Genomic DNA, 19,744 nt, shown 5'->3' with positions numbered 1-19,744 from the left:
GGCTGCTGATGTGCAGACACAGGGGAGTGCAGGGCGTGCTGGAGGAGCTGCTGTGCTGAGGAGGAGGAGGAGGAGGAGGAGGAGGTGTCTGGGATGCCCAGGCAGCTGCAGTGCTGTGCCCTCAGCAGCAGCCAGCCCTTCCTCCCAGACACAGCCCCGGTTTGCTCCGTGTGATGCTGCTCCACAGCCCTCCCTGGGGCTGCAGCACCTTCTCCAGTGAATCAGGGACTGGGGTGAAAGGGTGGGTGCACAATTCCCACGTGTTCTGGCTGACTGTGCCAGTGGCTGCTGGTGCAGGGTCTGTCACAGCTCGGGGACATTCCCAGGGGAGCAGTGGGGTGGCACACTCAGCACTGAGGAGCTGTGTTCCCCTCCATAGCCTGGGAGATGCTCTGGGTGTCTGGAAATGAAGAGTTCACTGTGTCCTGGCTGAGACAGCAGCAGACACTCCCTGGGGCAGTTTCTCACAGTACAGCAGGGGTTTGTTTTCTACAATTTTTTCCTTCCCCGTGTTTTACCCTAACGATGCTCTCCTGCCTCTTGTGCCTCGTTCCTCTTCTCTCCTTACTGACAGTGGCTCCAGCAGCTCAGGTACAAGCATAGCTGTAACCAGAATAAATGCTGTGCTGCAGCCAGGGAGCATTTTACTTCCTCACTTTGGGTATTATCCTTTTATTTTGTTGGTGTTTTTTTTTTTTTCCTGGAGGGAATGCACGAGCTCCAATTTCTGTAGGATCAACCTTTTTTACATTCTGACAAGTTAATCAGAAGTCAGGGTACTAAATGAGCAATCAGCTGAAATGTGCTGAATCACTGTCACCTTTAGTCTGCATTCATAGACAGCGTTTTCCTTTTTTAGCTTCGCCTTCCATTGAATCTGCAATTTCTCTCTCTGTTTGCCTTAAAAGACTCGTTAGTCTGACTCAGGCAGGGACAGCCAGGGACCAGTGCTGCTCTCTGGGCTGGCAGGAAAGTCCCTGCTGGTTCCACAGTCCCCTGGCTCCTGTTCCTCTGAGGGCTTTTTCACCCTGCAATTGCTGTTACCTGCTAGAATTAAGCTAAATAAGAGTTTTCCTGCTGAAACTTCAAGGAAAATCAAGTGGTAGTGGCTGCTAATCTTTGTAGCTCTGCTGGGAGTGCACTGGCAAACAGCATCTGAGTCACTGGGAAATTGGTTTTCATTAATTGTCCTTCAGTTTTGGGTGGGTTTGGTGCTTTTTTTTAAATTTGGAATATAGGAGAGCAGGAAGCTGTTAAATCCACGGTGGCAAATCTGGCTTTTCATTAGAGGAACTGCTCCTAATGAGCAGCCTCAAGCAGAAATCACAATATTTATGTGGAAAGAAATGCAGTGGAGAGAATTCCATTTTAAGACACCTTCTTGAAGGTGTGCACTCAGATCCCTGTTGTGCAGGTGGAGCTGCTGTGAGGCCCCAGCCAGCGAATCGCTGCTTCCACCTTGGAGAGAGGTCTGGGGAGGGAGCAGTGAGTGATGCTTGGCAGGGAGGTGCAGCAGGTGGAGTTTGCAGCTCCAGAGAGCTCCCAGAGTGCCTGTTCCGTGCTGGGTGTGTCAGCTCCAGTGGATCTCTCTGTTCATGGGATGCACTCTGTTCATTGCTGTACAGCGTGAAGCCAACGAGAGCAGCACGTGCAGATAAGCCCTGGAAAGAGGCTGAAGCTGCTTGTGCAGTGAACCAGAGCAATCCACCAAGCAGTGGAACTGGGGAGGGGTGAACTTCACAAAAACTTTCAGGCAAACAGCATTTTGTAGGATTCTTCTTCCCCTCCCTCATGGCTTTGGCGCTCTCCCCACAGAATTTCCTGCGCTGCCAGAACAACAAGACAAACTACAACCTGGTGTGTGAGACACTGCAGTTCCTGGACTGCATCTGTGGCAGCACAACTGGAGGACTTGGACTTCTGGGGCTGTATATAAATGAGAAAAACGTGGCACTGATCAACCAGACGCTGGAAAGTCTGACTGAATACTGTCAGGGGCCCTGCCATGAGAACCAGGTAAAGAATCCAGAGCTGAGAAATGCATCCCCCTTTCTCCCTGGGCCCCAGCTCTGCTAGACTGCTGTTGTCTTAGAACACTGCCCCTTTCACTTGCCCCATTTTGTTCATTTATAACTCCTCAGAACCAATTTGTCTTTCTCAGGGCCCCCTCTGAGGAGTTGAAACACTCAAAGCAGTAGAAGCATTCCTGCTTTGCTGAGATCTGTTTCATTAGGCTGGACAGGGAGAGAGGGGAATTTCTGTACGTCATACAATCCCAGAGTGGTTTGGGCTGGAAGGGGCCCTAAATATCCATTCCCACCCCTGCCATGGCAGGGACACCTCCCACTGTCCCAGGCTGCCCCAAGCTCCATCCAGCCTGGCCTTGGGCACTGCCAGGGATCCAGGGGCAGCCACAGCTGCTCTGGGCACCCTGTGCCAGTTTCTGCTTATTCTCCCCATTTCCTTATTGATCGAACCATAATATTGTCCTGAAAGGCTGGAATGTGACTTTTCTGTCATTTTTGTCTCTGCAAGAGAATATTGGAGGCTGTGGCTACCTGGGAGAATTGTCAGTGTCCCTCTGCTCCCTGCATCAGGTGCAATAAACCCCTTTAGGTGTTCTGGGTGTGGAGTTCAGCAGCAGAGCAGGGCTGTGTCTGCATTTTGAGGCCACCAAGCTGCTGCTGTTGGGACATTTTGGTTACAGACCATTCCCAAAGCAGGGCTGAAGGCTGGGCAGGGTAAGGAAATTCCCCTTCTTTGTGTGGAACACTGAAGTAGGTGTTGATTGGCACGTTTATAATAAAGAAAACTCTCCCTAATCTCAGTAAAACACTGTTCCTCCAGCCTGCACACTTTGGCATGGAAATGCTTCATTTATCAGCTGTGGTCCTTGGTGCTTCCTGAGGCCGGGGGCTCCGGCAGGACCTCGGCTGAGGAGAGGAAAAGCCTGGAACAAAAAGCCTCAATCTTTTGTTGTTGCACTGCCTGGGGCTGTGTGTGCAGTGATCCATCCCGGGCAGCCCCGAGGTGATGACAGAGGGGACTCTGCTGCTCTGGCAGGGTCACCAGCCCGGGCTGTGTTTGTAGTGCAGGCAATTAGTGAAGGCTGATGACTTTTCTTTGGACAGAACTGCATTGCTACTCACGAGTCCAACGGCATTGACATCATCACAGCATTAATTCTCAATGACATCAACCCTCTGGGAAAGAAGAGGATGGACCTCGTGCTGGAGCTGAAGGCAAGTGAATGCTCTGTGCAGAGCAGGTTAGCAGTGAGATAAAACATCGCTGCATTGTTGGGATTGGGTGGGTATTTATTATAACCTGATATTCTTAAGTGCCCAAAAGTTATGTACATCAGTGAGCTGCAGGCAGTGCCCAAAGATTGTTTGTCCTGGGTATTTTATCTCTTAAATGATGACATGGAGCCACCAATTCTCAGATGGGGCATGCAGGCAGTCAGAACATGCTGAGGAATCCTGAAATTACTTCCTGTGAAAAACCTAAACCTGATGAAAACTGTTGTTGCTGAGCTTTTACGTGGGCAATGGAAGTGAAATTTCTTGTGTTGCAACTACTTTCCTAACACTTCATTGGTGTTGTTTAATTGCTTGACATTAAATCATCAACAGTTCTTTAGGGCGGTCCATGTTAATGCTGAAATAATTAGCCCTGGTGCTGGTTTCAACACAAAAACACAGCAGCAGGTTCCCCTCTAGCAACAGCACTCCCAGAGCACTCTTGCTTCAGCCTGTGCTTGAGAAATGTTTCCTTTCTGCCTTATTGCCCTGACTGACACTGCAGTGTCTCCTTGTTTTCCGTTGCCGACTCACACCATTATTATGGGTAATGAGGGGTTTTTATTATTGTAAATAAAAAATGCTTTTAGACCCGATTAGCACTATACTTCAAAATTAAATACTTTTATTGGGTTTTATTGTCAGGCATGATGGATTTTAATCTTAATTGTTCGTATTAAAGTAGTCTGGTGCCTTGTGGTAGTTTCCCATTTCCTCCCAGTGTTCCTTGGCGTGAGCAGACTGCAGAGTGATTTCAGTTAAAAGCAGCAAAGCACGTCTGTCTTCAGCCCTGGCTGTCCCTTGATTTAATCAGCAGCATCTTCAGCAGAGCTGAGCTGCACCATTTGGGAGCTCGGAGCTTGTGGTGATGCTGCAGTATCTTTAAACCAAAACAAAACAACACGAGCATGAAACAGCAGCATTTTTAGAAATTTAAACCTTGGCTGGGGTTAATTTGACACCTCTTGATAACCAGGATTTGGGGAATAACTGCTAAAGAATGCTGTTGAGTTGTATAGGTGAGTAATTAGAGGAGAGGGAGGGCTTGGTGAGGTGAGGCTGTGGGAGCCCTGGCACAGTCTGCCAGCAGTGGCTGCTGGTGTGGCACCTGTGTCCCCAAAGCCCTTCTGGTAGCAGAGTGGTGCCCCTCAGGCTGGGTACCCTGAGTTCTGGCTCCTGGCAGTGACTCCACTGCTTTCCCTCCCCTCAGAACAACGCTTCCAAGCTGCTCCTGGCCATCATGGAGAGCAGGCACGACAGTGAGAACGCCGAGAGGATCCTGTACAACATGAGGCCCAAGGAGCTGGTGAGCCCCGGGAGCACTGCCGAGCTCCTGGCTGTTCATTTGCACAGGAGACAGAGGAGTGACAATTCCCTGAGCCCCCAGAGCTGTCCAGTCAGCCATGGCAGGGTTTGGGGGCTGGTTAATGTATGAACTGATGAAAACACAAAGCAGGAGATCCGGAGCACCATTGGCCTGTCCCAGTGCTTGGGGCTGCCTTGGAGCTGGGATCACAGCGTGACACGGGTGCAAAGAGGGTGGCCTGGAGTGTGTCAGCTTCAGGGACACGTGGGGCTCAGTTTGTTGTGCCAGTGAGCTGGGCTGGAGCTGAGTTCAGTTTATCTGGGTGTGGAGAAAGCCACTGACCCCCCTTTGAGTGTCCCTGCTCCGCTCCCATTCCCGTCCCCGGGAGTGCCGAGGGCGTGCTGCCCCCAGCACCTCCCGCCCTCAGCCTCAGCCTCAGCCTCCCGTCCTTGCCTCCCTCCTCCTGCAGGTGGAAGTGATCAAGAAGGCGTATCTGCAGGGAGAGGTGGAGTTTGAGGATGGGGAGAACGGGGAAGATGTCGCGGCGTCTCCGAGGAACGTGGGGCACAACATTTACATCTTGGCTCATCAGGTAGAGTCTCCCCACGAGTCACAAACTGGGCAGAGCCCCCGTCCGCCCTTCCCTGGGACTGTTGTCGTGCCTCATCTCTGGGACTGACTCACTGCACGTTCCCTTGTTATCGGAGCAAATCCGAATTGCAGTCAGAAACAAAAATAGTATGATACAAGAAAATCTGGGGGACTTTCTTTTATAGTGGGAGGCAGGCGGGCTCTGGACTGAGTTCCTGAGGACACGTGGCTCAATTCCTGGCAGCACTGAGCAGCAGTGTATTATTTTTCAGCTGTATCAAAGGTTACTTTATACTCCCAAAGAAATTCTGCTCACAGATCAATTAAAGTGTAATCAGAAATCTCAGTCCCTGCCACATTTCCCTCTCTGCTGGAGCCAAGCAGAGCCATTGTATTGACACAATGTGTGTTTAAAAGGTAAAAAACCAAAGGAGAGAAAAACATATCTAAATCTACTTAATATATTGGTGCCACATCCTCTCACTGCAGTGGAGACTTCTTGTTCCTCCAGCATCTGAGCTGACAGAGCCTCACTGTGCTGCAGGATGAATTTGGAGCATCCAGCAGCACCTTTGGAGCAGTGCTCTGTACATCTGCTGCTCAGCTGATGCAGATTTTCTCTGTATCCCTGCCTGGGTCCTTGGGCGATGAGCACACCTTTGGGTTAGGGTGGTGTAGAAGGACAGACCCAATGTGAATTTCTGTGTGATCAGAAAGATTCCAGGCAAAGGGTGGGAGAGGATGGGGAAAAGAGGAGTACAACACTGGCATTAAAGAAATACATATTTGAATCATTCTGACTCGCTCCCAAAATAGAGCTGCAGGGTGTCTGGTTGGAACAGAACAAGCCTTCTGTCAACTTTGCCCTTTCCTAGCAGCTGACTGCGTACTATTTCTTTTTTTATGCCAAAAATCAGAAATTTAATATCACAGAGAGACATCTGGTGTCTCCCACTCCCTGTGCATTCCTTTATTTTAGTTGGCTCGTCACAACAAAGAGCTGCAGAACATGCTGAAGCCGGGGGGTCAGATCGAGGGGGACGAGGCGCTGGAGTTCTACGCCAAGCACACGGCGCAGATCGAGGTACGGGACCCCGCAGGGGCTGAGCCCGCCTGGGGCAGCCCTGAGCACCATCCAGGCTGCTGGAGGGCCCTGCCTGCCTGGGGACTGTTGTCTCTGATATGAGCACATAGAGAGAGTTATTTATTTAATTCCCTGGAGTGGCGGGGGGAGCTATTCCTGAGCTGTCATGTGTGGGCTCGGGGATGGAGCTGAGCAGAGCTCTCTTGGCAGAGGAAGTGTGGCTTCGCTTCTGTTACATTTTGGCCGGTGCTGTTGCTGAATCCAGAAAGTTTCTGATAGCTTTTGCCACCCTTTCTGGATTCAGATGACAGTTTGGCCTCGTGTGCCATCTAAGAGCTTTATAAAAATAAAATGTTCACAAATAGGGAGATTTCCTGGGGAAGCTGTGGCTGCCCCATCCCTGGGAGCGTCCCAGGCCTGCTTGGAGCAGCCTGGGACAGTGGGAGGTGTCCCTGCCCGTGGCAGGGGTGGCACTGGATGGGCTTTAAGACCCTTCCAACCCAGCCCAGTCCATGGTTCTGTGACTTCACAAAACTCCCTAATAAGCAATACAGATATAACTGTTATTTCCTCTGCTTGCCTATGGCTCAAATTTGCCAACATTCTTGAACTGGGACACCACATTGCTCTGAATTCCATCCCAGCTTTGGTGCAGGATTCTCTGGGCCCCTTGGAAATCCCAGCTAAGACCAGAATAAGACACAGCATAGAAATTACAAATCTGGAGCTAAATGCAGACCTGCTCTGAAAGGTAAATTAAATCAAATCTGTGTCGAGCTGCTGCTCTTTGGAAACGTGTCTGCATGTAGCTGGTTTGAAAGGGGAGCAAAACAGGCAGAAAACCAAGCAGTGGAGGCATTTCAGAGCTGGGCAGGGCTGACGAGGCTGCCGTGCAGATTGTCAGGTCGGACCGCACCATGGAGCAGATCGTGTTCCCCGTGCCCAGCATCTGCGAGTTCCTCACCAAGGAGTCCAAGCTGCGCATCTACTACACCACGGAGAGGGACGAGCAGGGCAGCAAGATCAACGACTTCTTCCTCAAGTCTGAGGACCTCTTCAACGAGATGAACTGGCAGAAGAAACTGCGAGGTGGGTCCGTGCTGCTCCACGCGGGGCGCAGGATTTGGGGACACTGCGGGCGCTTCCCCAGGGTGCAGCACCCTCGATGGTTTATGGCAAGAGCTGCTGCTCTGCATCTGGCAGGATGCTGGGATGAAGGCAGGCTGAACGCTGGAGCAGTGGGGATCCAGGGCAGGGTGGGAAGGAGCAGGACAGGTCGTCCCTTTTGAGATCCAGCAGGGATCTCCAATGTGTGGAGGAGTAGCTGAAATGAGAAGGAGACAGGGGGAGGACCCAGCTGAAGAGAGCTGGATGCAGGGGAATGCAGCAAGTTGGACTTGGTGGTTGTAAAGGTCTTTTAAACCATAAAGATTCTGTGGGCTTAGGGCATCCCTATAGGAATGGAGATGTTTAAGAACGAGTTAAAGGTGGATTTCTCAGTAATGGTACAGTAGAATCATCCCTTTTTGGCAAGTAGGCTGGCTGACAGGTTGACAAGTCCCTTCCATCCCTATGATGTTAAAGCAGGTGTTCTCAAGCACTGATTTTCCCTCTGAGGTTCCCACTGGCAGCTGGGAAATCCCTTAAAATGATACTCTGATTCACACAGTGCCACCTCATCCCCCAGTAAACCTTTTAGCTCATTTCCTTAATATTTTTGTTCTTGTTCTGCTGAAGGCTGAGTGCTGGGGCTCAGTGGGCAGTGCAGAGAGCTGAGCAGCAGTGACCCTGTGAAATGTGAGACAGGGCAGCTCCTTCCTGCCCCTGTAGCCCTGCTGCTCCCCTGCCCTGCACCAGCCCCACTCCAGCTGTTCCTGCACAAGCAGGACTGCTCTGGAACCCCCTCTTGGAGCAGGTGTGGGACTGCTTCCAAAAATCTGAGAGCTCTGCAAGAAATCTGGGAGTGTGACATCCTAGACAAATGGCAGCTTCCACAGCATCCATATATTCTGTTAGATTTTGTTGTTTGAGTCACTTTGTCTTTGAGGCTGTCTCCAAGCAAGCTGTGAAGGCATCCATCATTAATAACAGACCACCAATTAGCCAAGATCCACTTGCAGGAGTGGAGAATATTTCTTTCTTTTTTTTTTTTCCTTTAAAAAACAGGGATCATTTATTCTGTCTCTAATATCTAGGTCTTGGCTGGCCTCTGAGTGATGTTTTGCCTTCATACAGTTGTTTCTCACATTTTCAGTAGAGTTTGTGTTGGAGCTGTGACCTCTGGCAGTGCTGTGTGTGCTCTTGTGATGCCAGTTGGAGTTTCTCAACCCTCAGAAAGACTTCTAAAATAAAGACCTGTGTACCTCTCCCTTCAGCTCACGGTGCTGACCCATAATCTGAGCACCAGAAGCCTCTTAATTGTTAATTAAGAATGGAAATGAGCTGCTAAAGCCAGGCAGAAGCACTACACAGAGTCAGTGTCCTTCACCAAAGGAAGGTGTAAAGTTAATCCTGGACCTTTATAATCACCCTTATATAATTTCATATTAATTAATTAAACCTGGTCACAAATTCTTCCAGTTAAAAGGAAATTGAGAACATGGAGAGGTTATGGATATTCTTTACCCCTTTGTTATCTGGGGGTGTTAGAGGAGAGGATTTGCTGGAGAGGTGGTGGCCACTGCCAGGCTCAGAACTGCTGCGTGTAATAAATTACCCTGCAACACAAAGTCTGCATTTTCAGCGTGTTCCTAAATTTTACTGAGAGCTTTTCCTTTGCTCTCTCATATCTAAACATGCTGCCTCCTTCCACCAGGGAAAACAGTCCTTTCCCTTCTTTAAGAGCGTTTTAATGGATTTTTTTCCCTACTCTAGATTTCAGGAGGACACGATTTGCTGTGCAGTAAGCCTGCAGGAGCTGAAATCAGGGGGATTTTGCCTGGATGCAGAGGGAATTACTGCAAGGCAGCTTCTGGGCTTCCTTGGGTTCACGACCACTTCAGCAAAGGAATCTTCTCAGCTTTCTGCCTCTTGGTTCTGGCTGCAGGGATTATTAAAATCAGGAGTCTTTTTGAGAAGGGTTTCTGTGTAACATTAAGGATTTCAGTGTGCTGCTGGGCTGTGCATTGAGCTCTGTGCAGATGTGCTGAGTCCTTTGCCCTGGGCAGAGGGAGGGCCAGGGGGCTTCACCCCCTGCTTATTCTGGGGCTGTTTTGGGCTGTTCTCAGCAGAAATGAATTTGCAGGTGGCACTGCCTGGTGCAGGTGAGCTGCTGGCAGCAGCAGAACGCAGAGGGATGGGGCTGGAGCTCACTGCTCGTTTTCCTCCTCCAGATTCCAAATTGCTCTTGGTGTGACCCTGAGTACAGAGTATATTATTAGGGAAACCTCAGGTGCTTGATCTCTGCAGTTTCTCAGCTTGTTCTCTTGGTGCTGCTGAACCATGTTTGAAACAGGGATTCTTTACTTAAAACACCATCTAAGAAACCTGAAGAGCCCCCAAGATGAAGGATAATTAAATAGAATAAGCCATGAATATTATTTTGATGCTGCGCTTTTGGGCAAACTGGAAACAAATTTGTTTTGGTAGTAAATTTTTTTTTTTTGGTAGACACCTCTTATTTTTAGTAAACCCTCCATGAAAAATGAATCATTTTCTCTTTTGCAGCTCAGCCTTTCCTGTACTGGTGTGCTCGGAACATGTCCTTCTGGAGCAGCATTTCCTTTAACCTGGCTGTCCTCATGAACCTGCTCGTGGCATTTTTCTACCCATTCAAAGGAATTCGAGGAGGTACTGATATTTAACCTACAAAAACGTGAAGAAATGAGGTATCACGAGCCAAACTGTGCACTCCCCACTCATGTCTGTGCACTGCTGTTTACATCAGTGGGGGTAGCAGGGCAGAATTCGGTGTTTTAAATGGCATTGTTTTAAATTGTGCTGTTCTCTTACTCTTTCTTGAGGCATTTTTAAGGAAAATGTAGAGCCATGCTTTTTCCTAGGGGAAAAAATTACCCCAGACAAACATCCACCTTTAATTGCTTGACTGTTCTACTTTGTTTTAAAGTCCCGTAATTAAGGACTGAGCTAAAAATAAGCAAAATGGTGAATGTGTTGCTTTCCTTGAGCTTGCAGTTTATTAATGGCTTTTTCCACAGCCTTTTCCTAGTGCTGCAGGAGGCCTCTGGGTGCTGGGGGTGGGTGACATTATCCTGCCTTGGCAGGGGGGACGTGACCAGGAGGGTTCTGTGGAGGATGAGGGAGAAGAGCCCATTCCCAGGATTGCCTGCATGGGGGAGCAGAGCATTCCCAGGGGAATTCCTGCCCCAAATTCTGGGGTAACCCCATGCGACTGCAGGAATTCCTGCCACAAATTCTGGGGTAACCCTATGAGACTGCAGGAATTCCTGCCCCAAATTCTGGGGTGACACCGTGAGACTGCAGGAATTCCTGCCCCAAATTCTGGGGTGACACCGTGAGACTGCAGGAATTCCTGCCCCAAATTCTGGGGTAACGCCATGAGACTGCAGGAATTCCTGCCCCAAATTCTGGGGTGACACCGTGGGATTGCAGGAATTCCTGCCCCAAATTCTGGGGTGACACCGTGGGATTGCAGGAATTCCTGCCACAAATTCTGGGGTGACATCGAGGGATTGCAGTGACAGCTCCCTGGAGGCTGCTCTGCTCCCAGCCAGGGCTGTGTGGGGCCGGGGGCTCCCGGAGCAGATCCAGCCTTGGATGCAGCCTTGGATCCCTCCCCAGGGCAGGGCAGGGCTGGAGCCTGCCAGCAGCAGTTGGAAGTCTGCAGGGATGTTCTCAGGAATGTCCCGTGCATCCCTTGCAGAATGATGTGACTGTCTGGGTAGGAGTTTTTTTCCCTGTGTGTGGGGGGTTTGCATCCTGGAAAAGCCTGTCAGGGGGATATTTCAGACCGAATTCCAGCGTTCCTGAGAGGGGGAGGAGAACAGCTTTACCTTCTGCCACCAGGACCAGCGGGCTGTGGCTGCAGCTGCTGCTCCTCGGTGTCACACCCAGTGCCAGCACAGTGGGGACAACCAGAGCCTGCCTGGAAGGTTCCAGCAAGCCCAAGGAGCCACTGAATTTCTGTCTCTAGCTGCAAAGATCCCAAGTTAAAAGCTCTGAATTTATGGCTGCCAGGAAAGCTGCTGGTTAAATGAGTTCCCTGAGATTACAAACTGCAAGACTGTGGGGGGGATTGTTTTGAAGATGCCCTACCCTACATATTCGAAATTCTTTATTTATCAGGTAACGTTTTGATAAAACCTCGTCCTCTCCTGGTTAGAATCCAAAAAGTAAAATAAATAAATACATGTGTATCTTATATTTAGCTTTAAAAAAAAAAGACTCTTCCAAACAGACTGTTTGGGGGAAGTTGTCAGTGTCTTGAATTGCTCAGACACGGTGAACTGAGCAGCTGATGAGCATCTGACAGTAGCAGAAGCTGTAAAACTTCTGACTTGAGGAGCAGAAACAAAACTGGATGCCTGGAATTCGGTACTGGAATGGTGAGAATTCCAGAGACAGGGAGAACTTCCTGCTGGTTGCATGTTCCCCCTGTCTGGGGTTGTGCAGGGGCTCCCCCTGCTCCCAGCAAGGCTGTGGGTCAGGTTGGGTGCAGAAGGTGATGAGTGACCACCCTGAGCTCCGTGTGCCAGGACAAGGACAACAGGCAACACCTGAGGGCTGCAGCCACTCCAGGTGTGTCTTCAGGCCTGCTGGGAGCTGCTCCAACTCCTGAAAGTGAATATATCCCAAATAAATCCTATTTAGATTTTAGATAAGTCACTCCTAAATCAGCTGCTGCACATTTCCTCTGTCCCCTCTCTGTGCCTGTTCCCACCCAGTGGCTCCATTCCCAGCCCTGCACCTTGTGCTGTGTGACAGCTCCAGGAGCCCAAAGCCCCTCCAGGCAGCCAAAACAGCTGTTCAACTTTACGCTTATTAACTTTTAATTTCCATCCATCCTCTGCTGTCTTTATTAATCTGCAGTGATTTGGAACCAGATTAAATGGCTGCTCGTGGTAGTCAGATGAGAGGAATATTTCCTAAGCTGCCTGACTTTGGGAGCAGGGGGAAAAGCCCTGGGTGAGGATCTTGCCAGTCAGACACAAGTTCTGTGAGAATGTGCTTGCAGAAGGGCTGTGAAATTTGGGGGTCTTGCTTTTTTGTCTGTTGAGGAACCAGTTGCTTGAAGATAAAAAATTTTGGAGTCAGCTTTGAGAAAGAGGTGTCTCGTGTTCTGCATAAACCTGGGGTAAATGGTGTTTTGGGCTGAATCTCTTTTCTGGCTCCTTGAGGGACGTGTATTTTTAGCTGCACGGGCTCGGTGTTGTGTAAGCAGCCAATCTCATGGGACAGCCTAAACACACCCAGGAATAGCAAGAGATGCCAAAAGTGGTACAAGGGTCTGGCCAAAAGCGCATCAGGAGGCTCTGGGGGTGTCCTCACCTGGTAAAGGGCCCTCAGCACTCAGTGTACGAGCAGTGAACACCAAAATGAGGAACCTCTAGTCCTTCTTGTTGGATTAATAACTTAGTAACCAGTTTGTGATTGAGGCCTGCTGAAGGCTTTGGGCTCAGGTGTTGTGCTGTGCAGTCAGGGGTGGCTGAATGAGGGGCTGGGTGATGCTCCCCCAAAGACAGACCGAGCAGCAGTGCTCTGCTCAGTTTGCTGATGCAGGAATGGGTTGTTTTCCCTCTGCCAGGCACGCTGGAGCCCCACCTGTCTGGCCTGCTGTGGACAGCCATGCTGATCTCTCTGGCCATCGTCATCGCGCTGCCCAAACCGCACGGCATCCGCGCCCTCATCGCCTCCACCATCCTGCGCCTCATCTTCTCCGTGGGGCTGCAGCCCACCCTGTTCCTGCTGGGAGCATTCAATGTAAGAGCCCAGAGGGCTTCTCTGGCTTCTCTTGCCTCTTTCATAAGGGTTCCTTACCTGCCCGCGGAGATGTGGAGCAAAAATAGCCTGGGACGTGGTGGTGTGGCTGGTGGGAGGAGTAATTCCCTCCTTGGGCTGTGCCTCACACAGTGCTCTGTGCTGTCCATTTAATGCCGGCTCCCCAGGCTGCAGACAGAGCCCTGAGGTTTTGCTCAGTGTAGGAGCAGCTCAGACAGACACAGGGAGGAGGCTCTGTGACCTAAAGCACGTGGCTGTTCACCCAAACAGCCTCAGGATTTATGGGGTTGTGTGAGGTTCATTAAATGATGCATTGTGAGTCTGACGGGGAGCAGCTGGGGAGGCTCAGCCTGGAGCAAAGGAGGCTCAGGGGGAATTTCTGGCTCTGCACAAGTCCCTGGCAGGAGGGGACAGCTGGGAGGGTCAGGCTGTGCTCCCAGGAACAGAGACAGGAGGAGAGGGAACGGCCTCAGGCTGGGCCAGGGGAGGTCAGGTTGGACATCAGCAGGGATTTCCCCATGGAAAGGGAGCTCAGGCATTGGAAGGGATTGCCCAGCAAGGTTCCAAGTTACCTCCAGCTTGAAGAAACAGTCTGTTTTCCCTGAATTGGAACTAACTCATGGTTATCTTTCCTTAGGTTTGCAATAAAATCATTTTCCTGATGAGTTTTGTGGGTAACTGCGGAACCTTCACGCGAGGATACAAGGCCATGATCATGGACGTGGAGTTCCTCTACCACCTGCTGTACCTGCTGATCTGTGCCCTGGGGCTCTTCGTGCACGAGTTCTTTTACAGCCTCCTGGTGGGTGTTTGCTTGGCCCTCAGAACATCTTCTGGTCTGTTTGTGAAGGCCCATCTTGGGCATATCCAGGAAAATTCCTGCTTTTCTGATGGGAAACTGTTGAACAGACACTGGGAAGAGCCCCAGACTGGAGGTTTTCTTTAGGAGAAGTTACAGTGGGGGACAGCAGGACTCCTGCCACATCTCTTTTGCTGATGGGTGACCTTTTGCACAGACAGATAGGGGCAGGACATGGGGGGATGGTTTTAAACCAAAACAGGAGAGGTTTAGATTTTAGAAAAAACACTGCTTCTTTAATGAAATGCTCAGTAAATGAAGCTTTAAAGAAAACAGCAAATTGCAATTTGAAGTGAGCTGTTTGGAGGCTGTGAGGGGGCAGATAATACCACAAAAACCAGCTGGCAGCTGGGTGTGTGTCTAGCACCCAGGCAGGAACACCTGCCCACAGCGGGCACGGGCTGCTGGCCAGGCTGCTGCACAGGAGGGCACAGCTGTCCCCACGTGCCTGGCCAGGACACGATGTCACCATGGTGCTCCATGTGCTGTTGTTGGCTGTCCCCAGCTCTTCGACCTGGTGTACCGGGAGGAGACGCTGCTCAACGTCATCAAGAGCGTGACGCGCAACGGGCGCTCCATCATCCTCACGGCCGTGCTGGCCCTCATCCTGGTCTACCTGTTCTCCATCGTGGGCTACCTCTTCTTCAAGGACGACTTCATCCTGGAGGTGGACAAGCTCCCCAACGAGACCCTGCTGCCAGGTGGGTGCCAGCAGCTCATTCCCGGGGTTGTGAGGAGGAATAGCGGGCTCTTGTTCCCCAGGGCAGGGACAGGACAGGGGCAGCGGCCTCGGGCGGGGCCAGGGGTGGCCAGGTTAGGCAGCAGCAGGAATTTCTGCATGGAAAGGGTGAGCAGGCACTGGAAGGGGCTGCCCAGGGGGGTTTGGAGTGCCCATCCCTGGAGGTGTGCAGGGAGGGGCTGCATGTGGCACTCAGTGCTCCGGGCTGGGGACAAGGTGGGGGTCAGCCACTAAGTGAAGAGCCTTGGAGGTCTTTTCCAGCCTCAATGAATCTGGGATTCTGTGAAATAAAAACGCTTTTGTGGTTGAATTTAAAACCATGGAATGTGTAAATCAGAAAGGGCTGTGCCCTTCTGAGCTCTAGGGGAAGGTACTGCTCTAAATGCCTTGTAATTGCACACTGAGTAGGATGGGGAGCCCTCATCCCTGAGAAGTCACCTTGCAGGGTGCTAAAGCCCCCTTTGATGCAGCATTTTGTGGTTTCAGATCGCACAGAGCCGGGTGAGACCATGACTGGCGAGTTCCTCTACTCAGATGTGTGCAAGGCAGGGAGCAGTGAGAACTGCTCCTCCATCATCTCCTCCGACCGTAAGTGCCACTCTGCAATCCCCACTCACACCCTGAGTTTGCACTCTGGTTTTAGTTAATCACCTTTAATTAAAGTAATTTCTGTAGAAAATCCTATGCAATAAATTTGGGAACAAAGCTATCATGAGATAAACTTGAAATAGGATTAATTTAGGCCAGCAGCATAAATAACATTTGCTACATGAAGTGACTAAAGCAGAGAAACCTAGAACTAAACCAGACTTCATAAAACACTGCCATACTCTTTAGTTTTCTGCATCAATTGGAGAAGGAAGAGATGCAGTTTGCCTCTTTGCAAAGTTTATTATTTTAAAACATGAGGCTATTAAATGTGATCTCAGAGGATAATGCCCTGTGAAATATGGTTTATTGGCAGCATTGTTCTGTCTCAAACTAAGGAACTGTTTTAATATCATGGCAGGAAGTACCTGATGGATTAAGTAGACAAGGGTAGGTTTGGGGGGCTTGCAGATCAAGAAAGTGAGATATTAGCTGGGTATTGAAATATTTCAGTTTTATTTCTAGAAAATGTAATTTCCTTGTGGGAGATTTACGGTGCTGGCTGGGAGGGGCAGACAGAACATCCCAGTTCCTCTGGGAAGGGCAGCAATGTCCACCAGCCCTGCTCACAGCAGGAGAGGGCTCTGCTTTGCTCAGGGGTCCTCTATGAGAAAGTAAAATTCAGCCTGGCTGCAGGAAGAGCTTCTTCTCTCGGCTCCTTCTCTCTGCTGTGGCTGCAGGAAGGAGAACTCAGGGATGTTTTTGTGTCACAAATAACCAGCACAGTGCCAGGGTGTGTGTGCTCAGGGGTGTTCCTGGTGCCCCGTGTTTGGCCCCTGCTCTTGGCTCTGGTTCTTTCAGGGCTGCAGAGGGACTGGGGCCCGTCCAGGCTGGGGAAGGTGGGATCTGCTCATGAGCATTTTTGTGATGAAATCAAAGTCGGGAGGTTTTTAATGGGTACAGGGGAGTGTATGAGGGTAGAGAATGGATTTTTGCAGCTCCTCAAGTGAAACAGTGAAGTTGGAACCTCGAGCCAAGCGAAGGGAAGGTTAAAAAAGTGTGTTGCTTTTCTAGCAGAATGCTGTTTCCACAAGCAGTGATCTTTTAGCCATTTGAAAGCTCCGAGTGGAAGTTGCCATTTTGAGTGCAGCCCAAAGGCTGTGCAATCTGTCAGGCACCAGGGGAGAGTGGAAGAGGCAACACTTTGTCCTCTGAGCTGTCAAAAAGCTCGGATTCTGTATAAACAGGCATCTGGTGATCTGAGCTGTGCAGGCAAGCAGGGATGGGAGAGATTTCACCAAGTCACAGGCAGCAGCTCAGGCACAAAAGAAAACTGGCAGTGGGGAGAGGGGGCAGGCAGGAGATCTGCTCCCAGGGAGGCTCTGGAGAGGGTCCAGGGGAGGCCATGGGATGATGAGGGGTCTGCAGCATCTCCCTTCTGGGGAGAGAGTGTTTCGTGCAGGGGAGACTGAGAGGGGATCCCAACAATCCGTACAATATCCCCAGGGGGTGTCAGAGAATGGTTTCAGACCATTCCCAGTGGTTCCCAGTGACAGGACAAGGAGCAGTGGCCATAAATTAAAACAGATTTTGCCTCAGCATGAGGAGGAGCTTCTTTCCATGAAGGGGGCAGAGCCCTGGAGCAGCTGCCCAGGGAATGGTGGAGTTTCCCTTTCTGGAGGCACCCCAAACCCACCTGGAGTGTTCCTGTGTCACTGCACAGGTGACCCTGCCCGGGTTTGGATGGGTGATCTGCAGAGGTCCCCACAGCCCACACTGTTCGTGATTATTGGGGAATGAACCTACAGGGACTTGCAACACAGGCTGGCAGTGTGAGGGGGGAGAGAGCATACCCAGCAAAGAATGGAGAGGAGGATTCAGAGCTAATCTTGGCAGTGAAACGTGTCTTTGCTTGCTGTGTTCCCAGAGCTGATCACTGAGGAGATGGAGGAAGAGAACAAGGAGCATACGTGCGAGACGCTGCTGATGTGCATTGTTACTGTACTGAGTCACGGGCTCAGGAGCGGGGGTGGAGTAGGTGATGTGCTCAGGAAACCTTCCAAAGAGGTAAATTACCACTGGCTGGGGGTGGAGGAGTGATCCTGAGCAGGGCTGGGATCTGCGTGTGTGCAGCGCTCTGAGCACGGCGAGGGGCGGCTGCAGAGGGACCCGGGGCTCTGTGGTGACATCTGTGTGTCACACTGAGCACCAGCCACCCCACACAGCCTCTGCCCAGCCTTTGGAGCTTGTGGGCTGCCCAGGGGAGCAGGGATGGGGAGCCAGCAGTCTGAGCTGGGAGCTGAAGGAAGGAGATGAGCACAAATCCGTGAGGGAGGAGCGTGAGCTGGCACAGGAAAACGCTGTGGCAGCTGCTGGGTGCCAGTGGCACGAGTGGGAGCATCCCTAGGGAGAGGTGACAGTCAAAGGGGAGGGATGAGAGGACAGGGACCAGGATGGATGTGGTTTGGAGCTGTCACCAGAGCGAGGACCAGGCTAAGCAGCAGGAATTTTCAGTACCACCCCTCTGGCTCCCCCCTGCCTGCTGTTTGAGCTGTTGGTGTCCATCATTTAGGAAGGAATCCTTCCCTGTGAGGGTGGGCAGCCCTGGCACAGGGTGCCCAGAGCAGCTGGGGCTGCCCCTGGATCCCTGGCAGTGCCCAAGGCCAGTCTGGACAGGACTGGGAGCAGCCTGGGACAGTGGGAGGTGTCCCTGCCATGGCAGGGCTGGCACTGGGTGGGGTTTAAGGTCCCCTCCCACCCATTCTACAATTCTGTGATGATTCTGTGATCTGAGGCTCAGGCTGCCACTCCCAAAGCCACACTGGGGGCAGTGCTTTTTGTTTTACCTGACATTTCAAAGTTTTTTTCTAAAACTTAACCTTCAAAGTTACTTAGCAATAAGTTTGGCACTTGACTGGCAGGATGATTGTGAAAATGGGGGTTGGATATTTTGGGTATTCAGGCCTGAAATAAATGTGGAATGTGTACTCAAAATTCCAGCTTAGTGTTCATTTACATGGCTGTTAAATGCAATTAATGGTATTAAATTCCAGTAAAAGACTTTATGGTCCGCACTGATCCTTTGTTGATATATTGCAAATTAATATAAGGATATAATTTGGAAGGGCTTCAGGGAGGGGTGAGAACAAATTTCAGTGTGTGAGAGAAGAGTTTGTTCTCTTGTGAGAGAAGTCCAAAATCTTGGAAGAGCAGCTCTGCAGAGATCCCACACTGGCAGCTGACTAATTTGGCTTTTCTTTCGGTGATTTTTGCATTTTAGTTTTGCATTTTAGTTTCATTTAATGTTTTGAGTTGTGAGTTCCCCTTGGAGAGCATCAGCAGTGGAGAATCTCAGGGAAAGGGGTTTGGGGCAGGGTGGTAATAAGGGTGAGATGTGTACCTAATTGGGCTGTTAATAATTCAAAAATGTATCTTGCAGGAACCTCTCTTTGCTGCTAGAGTGATCTATGATCTGTTGTTCTTCTTCATGGTCATCATTATTGTCCTGAACCTGATTTTTGGGGTGATCATTGACACTTTTGCCGATTTAAGGAGTGAAAAACAGAAGAAAGAAGAGATTTTAAAAACCACTTGCTTTATTTGTGGTAAGTGTGGAGAAGCTTCACAAGAAGGGGTTACTCTGGGTAAGCCAGGGACAGCTCAGACTCAGGAAAAAGCCTTGAATTGCTGGCTGTTCCTCCCTGCTCTCCTCAGCCAGTTCATGTCCTGGTACCACGTGCACTGCAGCTTGGCAGCAGCACATGGGGAATGCTCAGGATTCCATTTTTCCTCAAGACTTCAGTTCTTGCCTCTCCTCTGCCTCGAAGAACAGTTTCCTATTGGGACAGAGGAGATTTTATGAACATTCATTTTTTCCAGGCGTGCAGAGCGCTGCCTGTGGAAGCTTTTCCCACCAGGAGGTTGGGAATGGAGGGGCTGTGGTTGACTGACATGGTCCTGCCTTGTTGCATAACACGCAGCCTGACGGGATAACCTTTGGAAGTTTGCTGCAAAGCAAACGTTGCTTTTGCTATCAGTTTGCCTAAAAATAGGAGATGTGTTATGAAATCCAACAAACTGCTTGCTACAGGGTTGTTGCCTTTTTTAACCAATTTTTTCTGTTATGTATAATAAATATAAGCAGTACTTGTTACACTTCACTTTCTCTTCCTCCTCTCTTTCCACTTCTCTTTCTCCTCTAATCTTTTTTCCTTTTCTTTCTTTTCTCTCTCTCCTTCTTTTTTCCGTTTCTTTCTTTTCACTCTTCTCTCCCTCCTTCCTCTCCCTCCTTCCTCTCCTTCCTTCCTCTCCCTCCTTCCTCTCCCTCCTTCCTCTCCCTCCTTCCTCTCCCTCCTTC

At 50.4% G+C, this 19,744-nt stretch overlaps 1 protein-coding gene across 5 annotated transcripts in view; it reads left to right on the top strand.

The window, feature by feature from the left end:
• The window catches only part of ITPR1 (inositol 1,4,5-trisphosphate receptor type 1), a 155,322-nt gene that overhangs the window by 118,561 nt on the left and 17,017 nt on the right, over nucleotides 1-19,744 (top strand). For all 5 annotated transcript variants that reach the window (XM_063411837.1, XM_063411835.1, XM_063411836.1 and 2 more), the window contains 13 exons: nucleotides 1,816-2,016; nucleotides 3,132-3,242; nucleotides 4,513-4,608; nucleotides 5,078-5,200; nucleotides 6,179-6,283; nucleotides 7,180-7,372; nucleotides 9,950-10,072; nucleotides 13,008-13,183; nucleotides 13,839-14,003; nucleotides 14,566-14,761; nucleotides 15,286-15,387; nucleotides 17,315-17,454; nucleotides 18,827-18,992. In XM_063411837.1, the coding sequence (XP_063267907.1) occupies nucleotides 1,816-2,016; nucleotides 3,132-3,242; nucleotides 4,513-4,608; nucleotides 5,078-5,200; nucleotides 6,179-6,283; nucleotides 7,180-7,372; nucleotides 9,950-10,072; nucleotides 13,008-13,183; nucleotides 13,839-14,003; nucleotides 14,566-14,761; nucleotides 15,286-15,387; nucleotides 17,315-17,454; nucleotides 18,827-18,992 (1,897 nt within the window). The remainder of the gene's footprint in view (nucleotides 1-1,815; nucleotides 2,017-3,131; nucleotides 3,243-4,512; nucleotides 4,609-5,077; nucleotides 5,201-6,178; nucleotides 6,284-7,179; nucleotides 7,373-9,949; nucleotides 10,073-13,007; nucleotides 13,184-13,838; nucleotides 14,004-14,565; nucleotides 14,762-15,285; nucleotides 15,388-17,314; nucleotides 17,455-18,826; nucleotides 18,993-19,744) is intronic.

The sequence above is a fragment of the Prinia subflava genome, chromosome 14, assembly GCF_021018805.1.
Source record: "Prinia subflava isolate CZ2003 ecotype Zambia chromosome 14, Cam_Psub_1.2, whole genome shotgun sequence".
Taxonomy (NCBI): domain Eukaryota; kingdom Metazoa; phylum Chordata; class Aves; order Passeriformes; family Cisticolidae; genus Prinia; species Prinia subflava.
The sequence above is the reverse complement of the archived record's forward strand: the minus strand, read 5'-3'. Positions and strand labels throughout refer to the sequence as shown.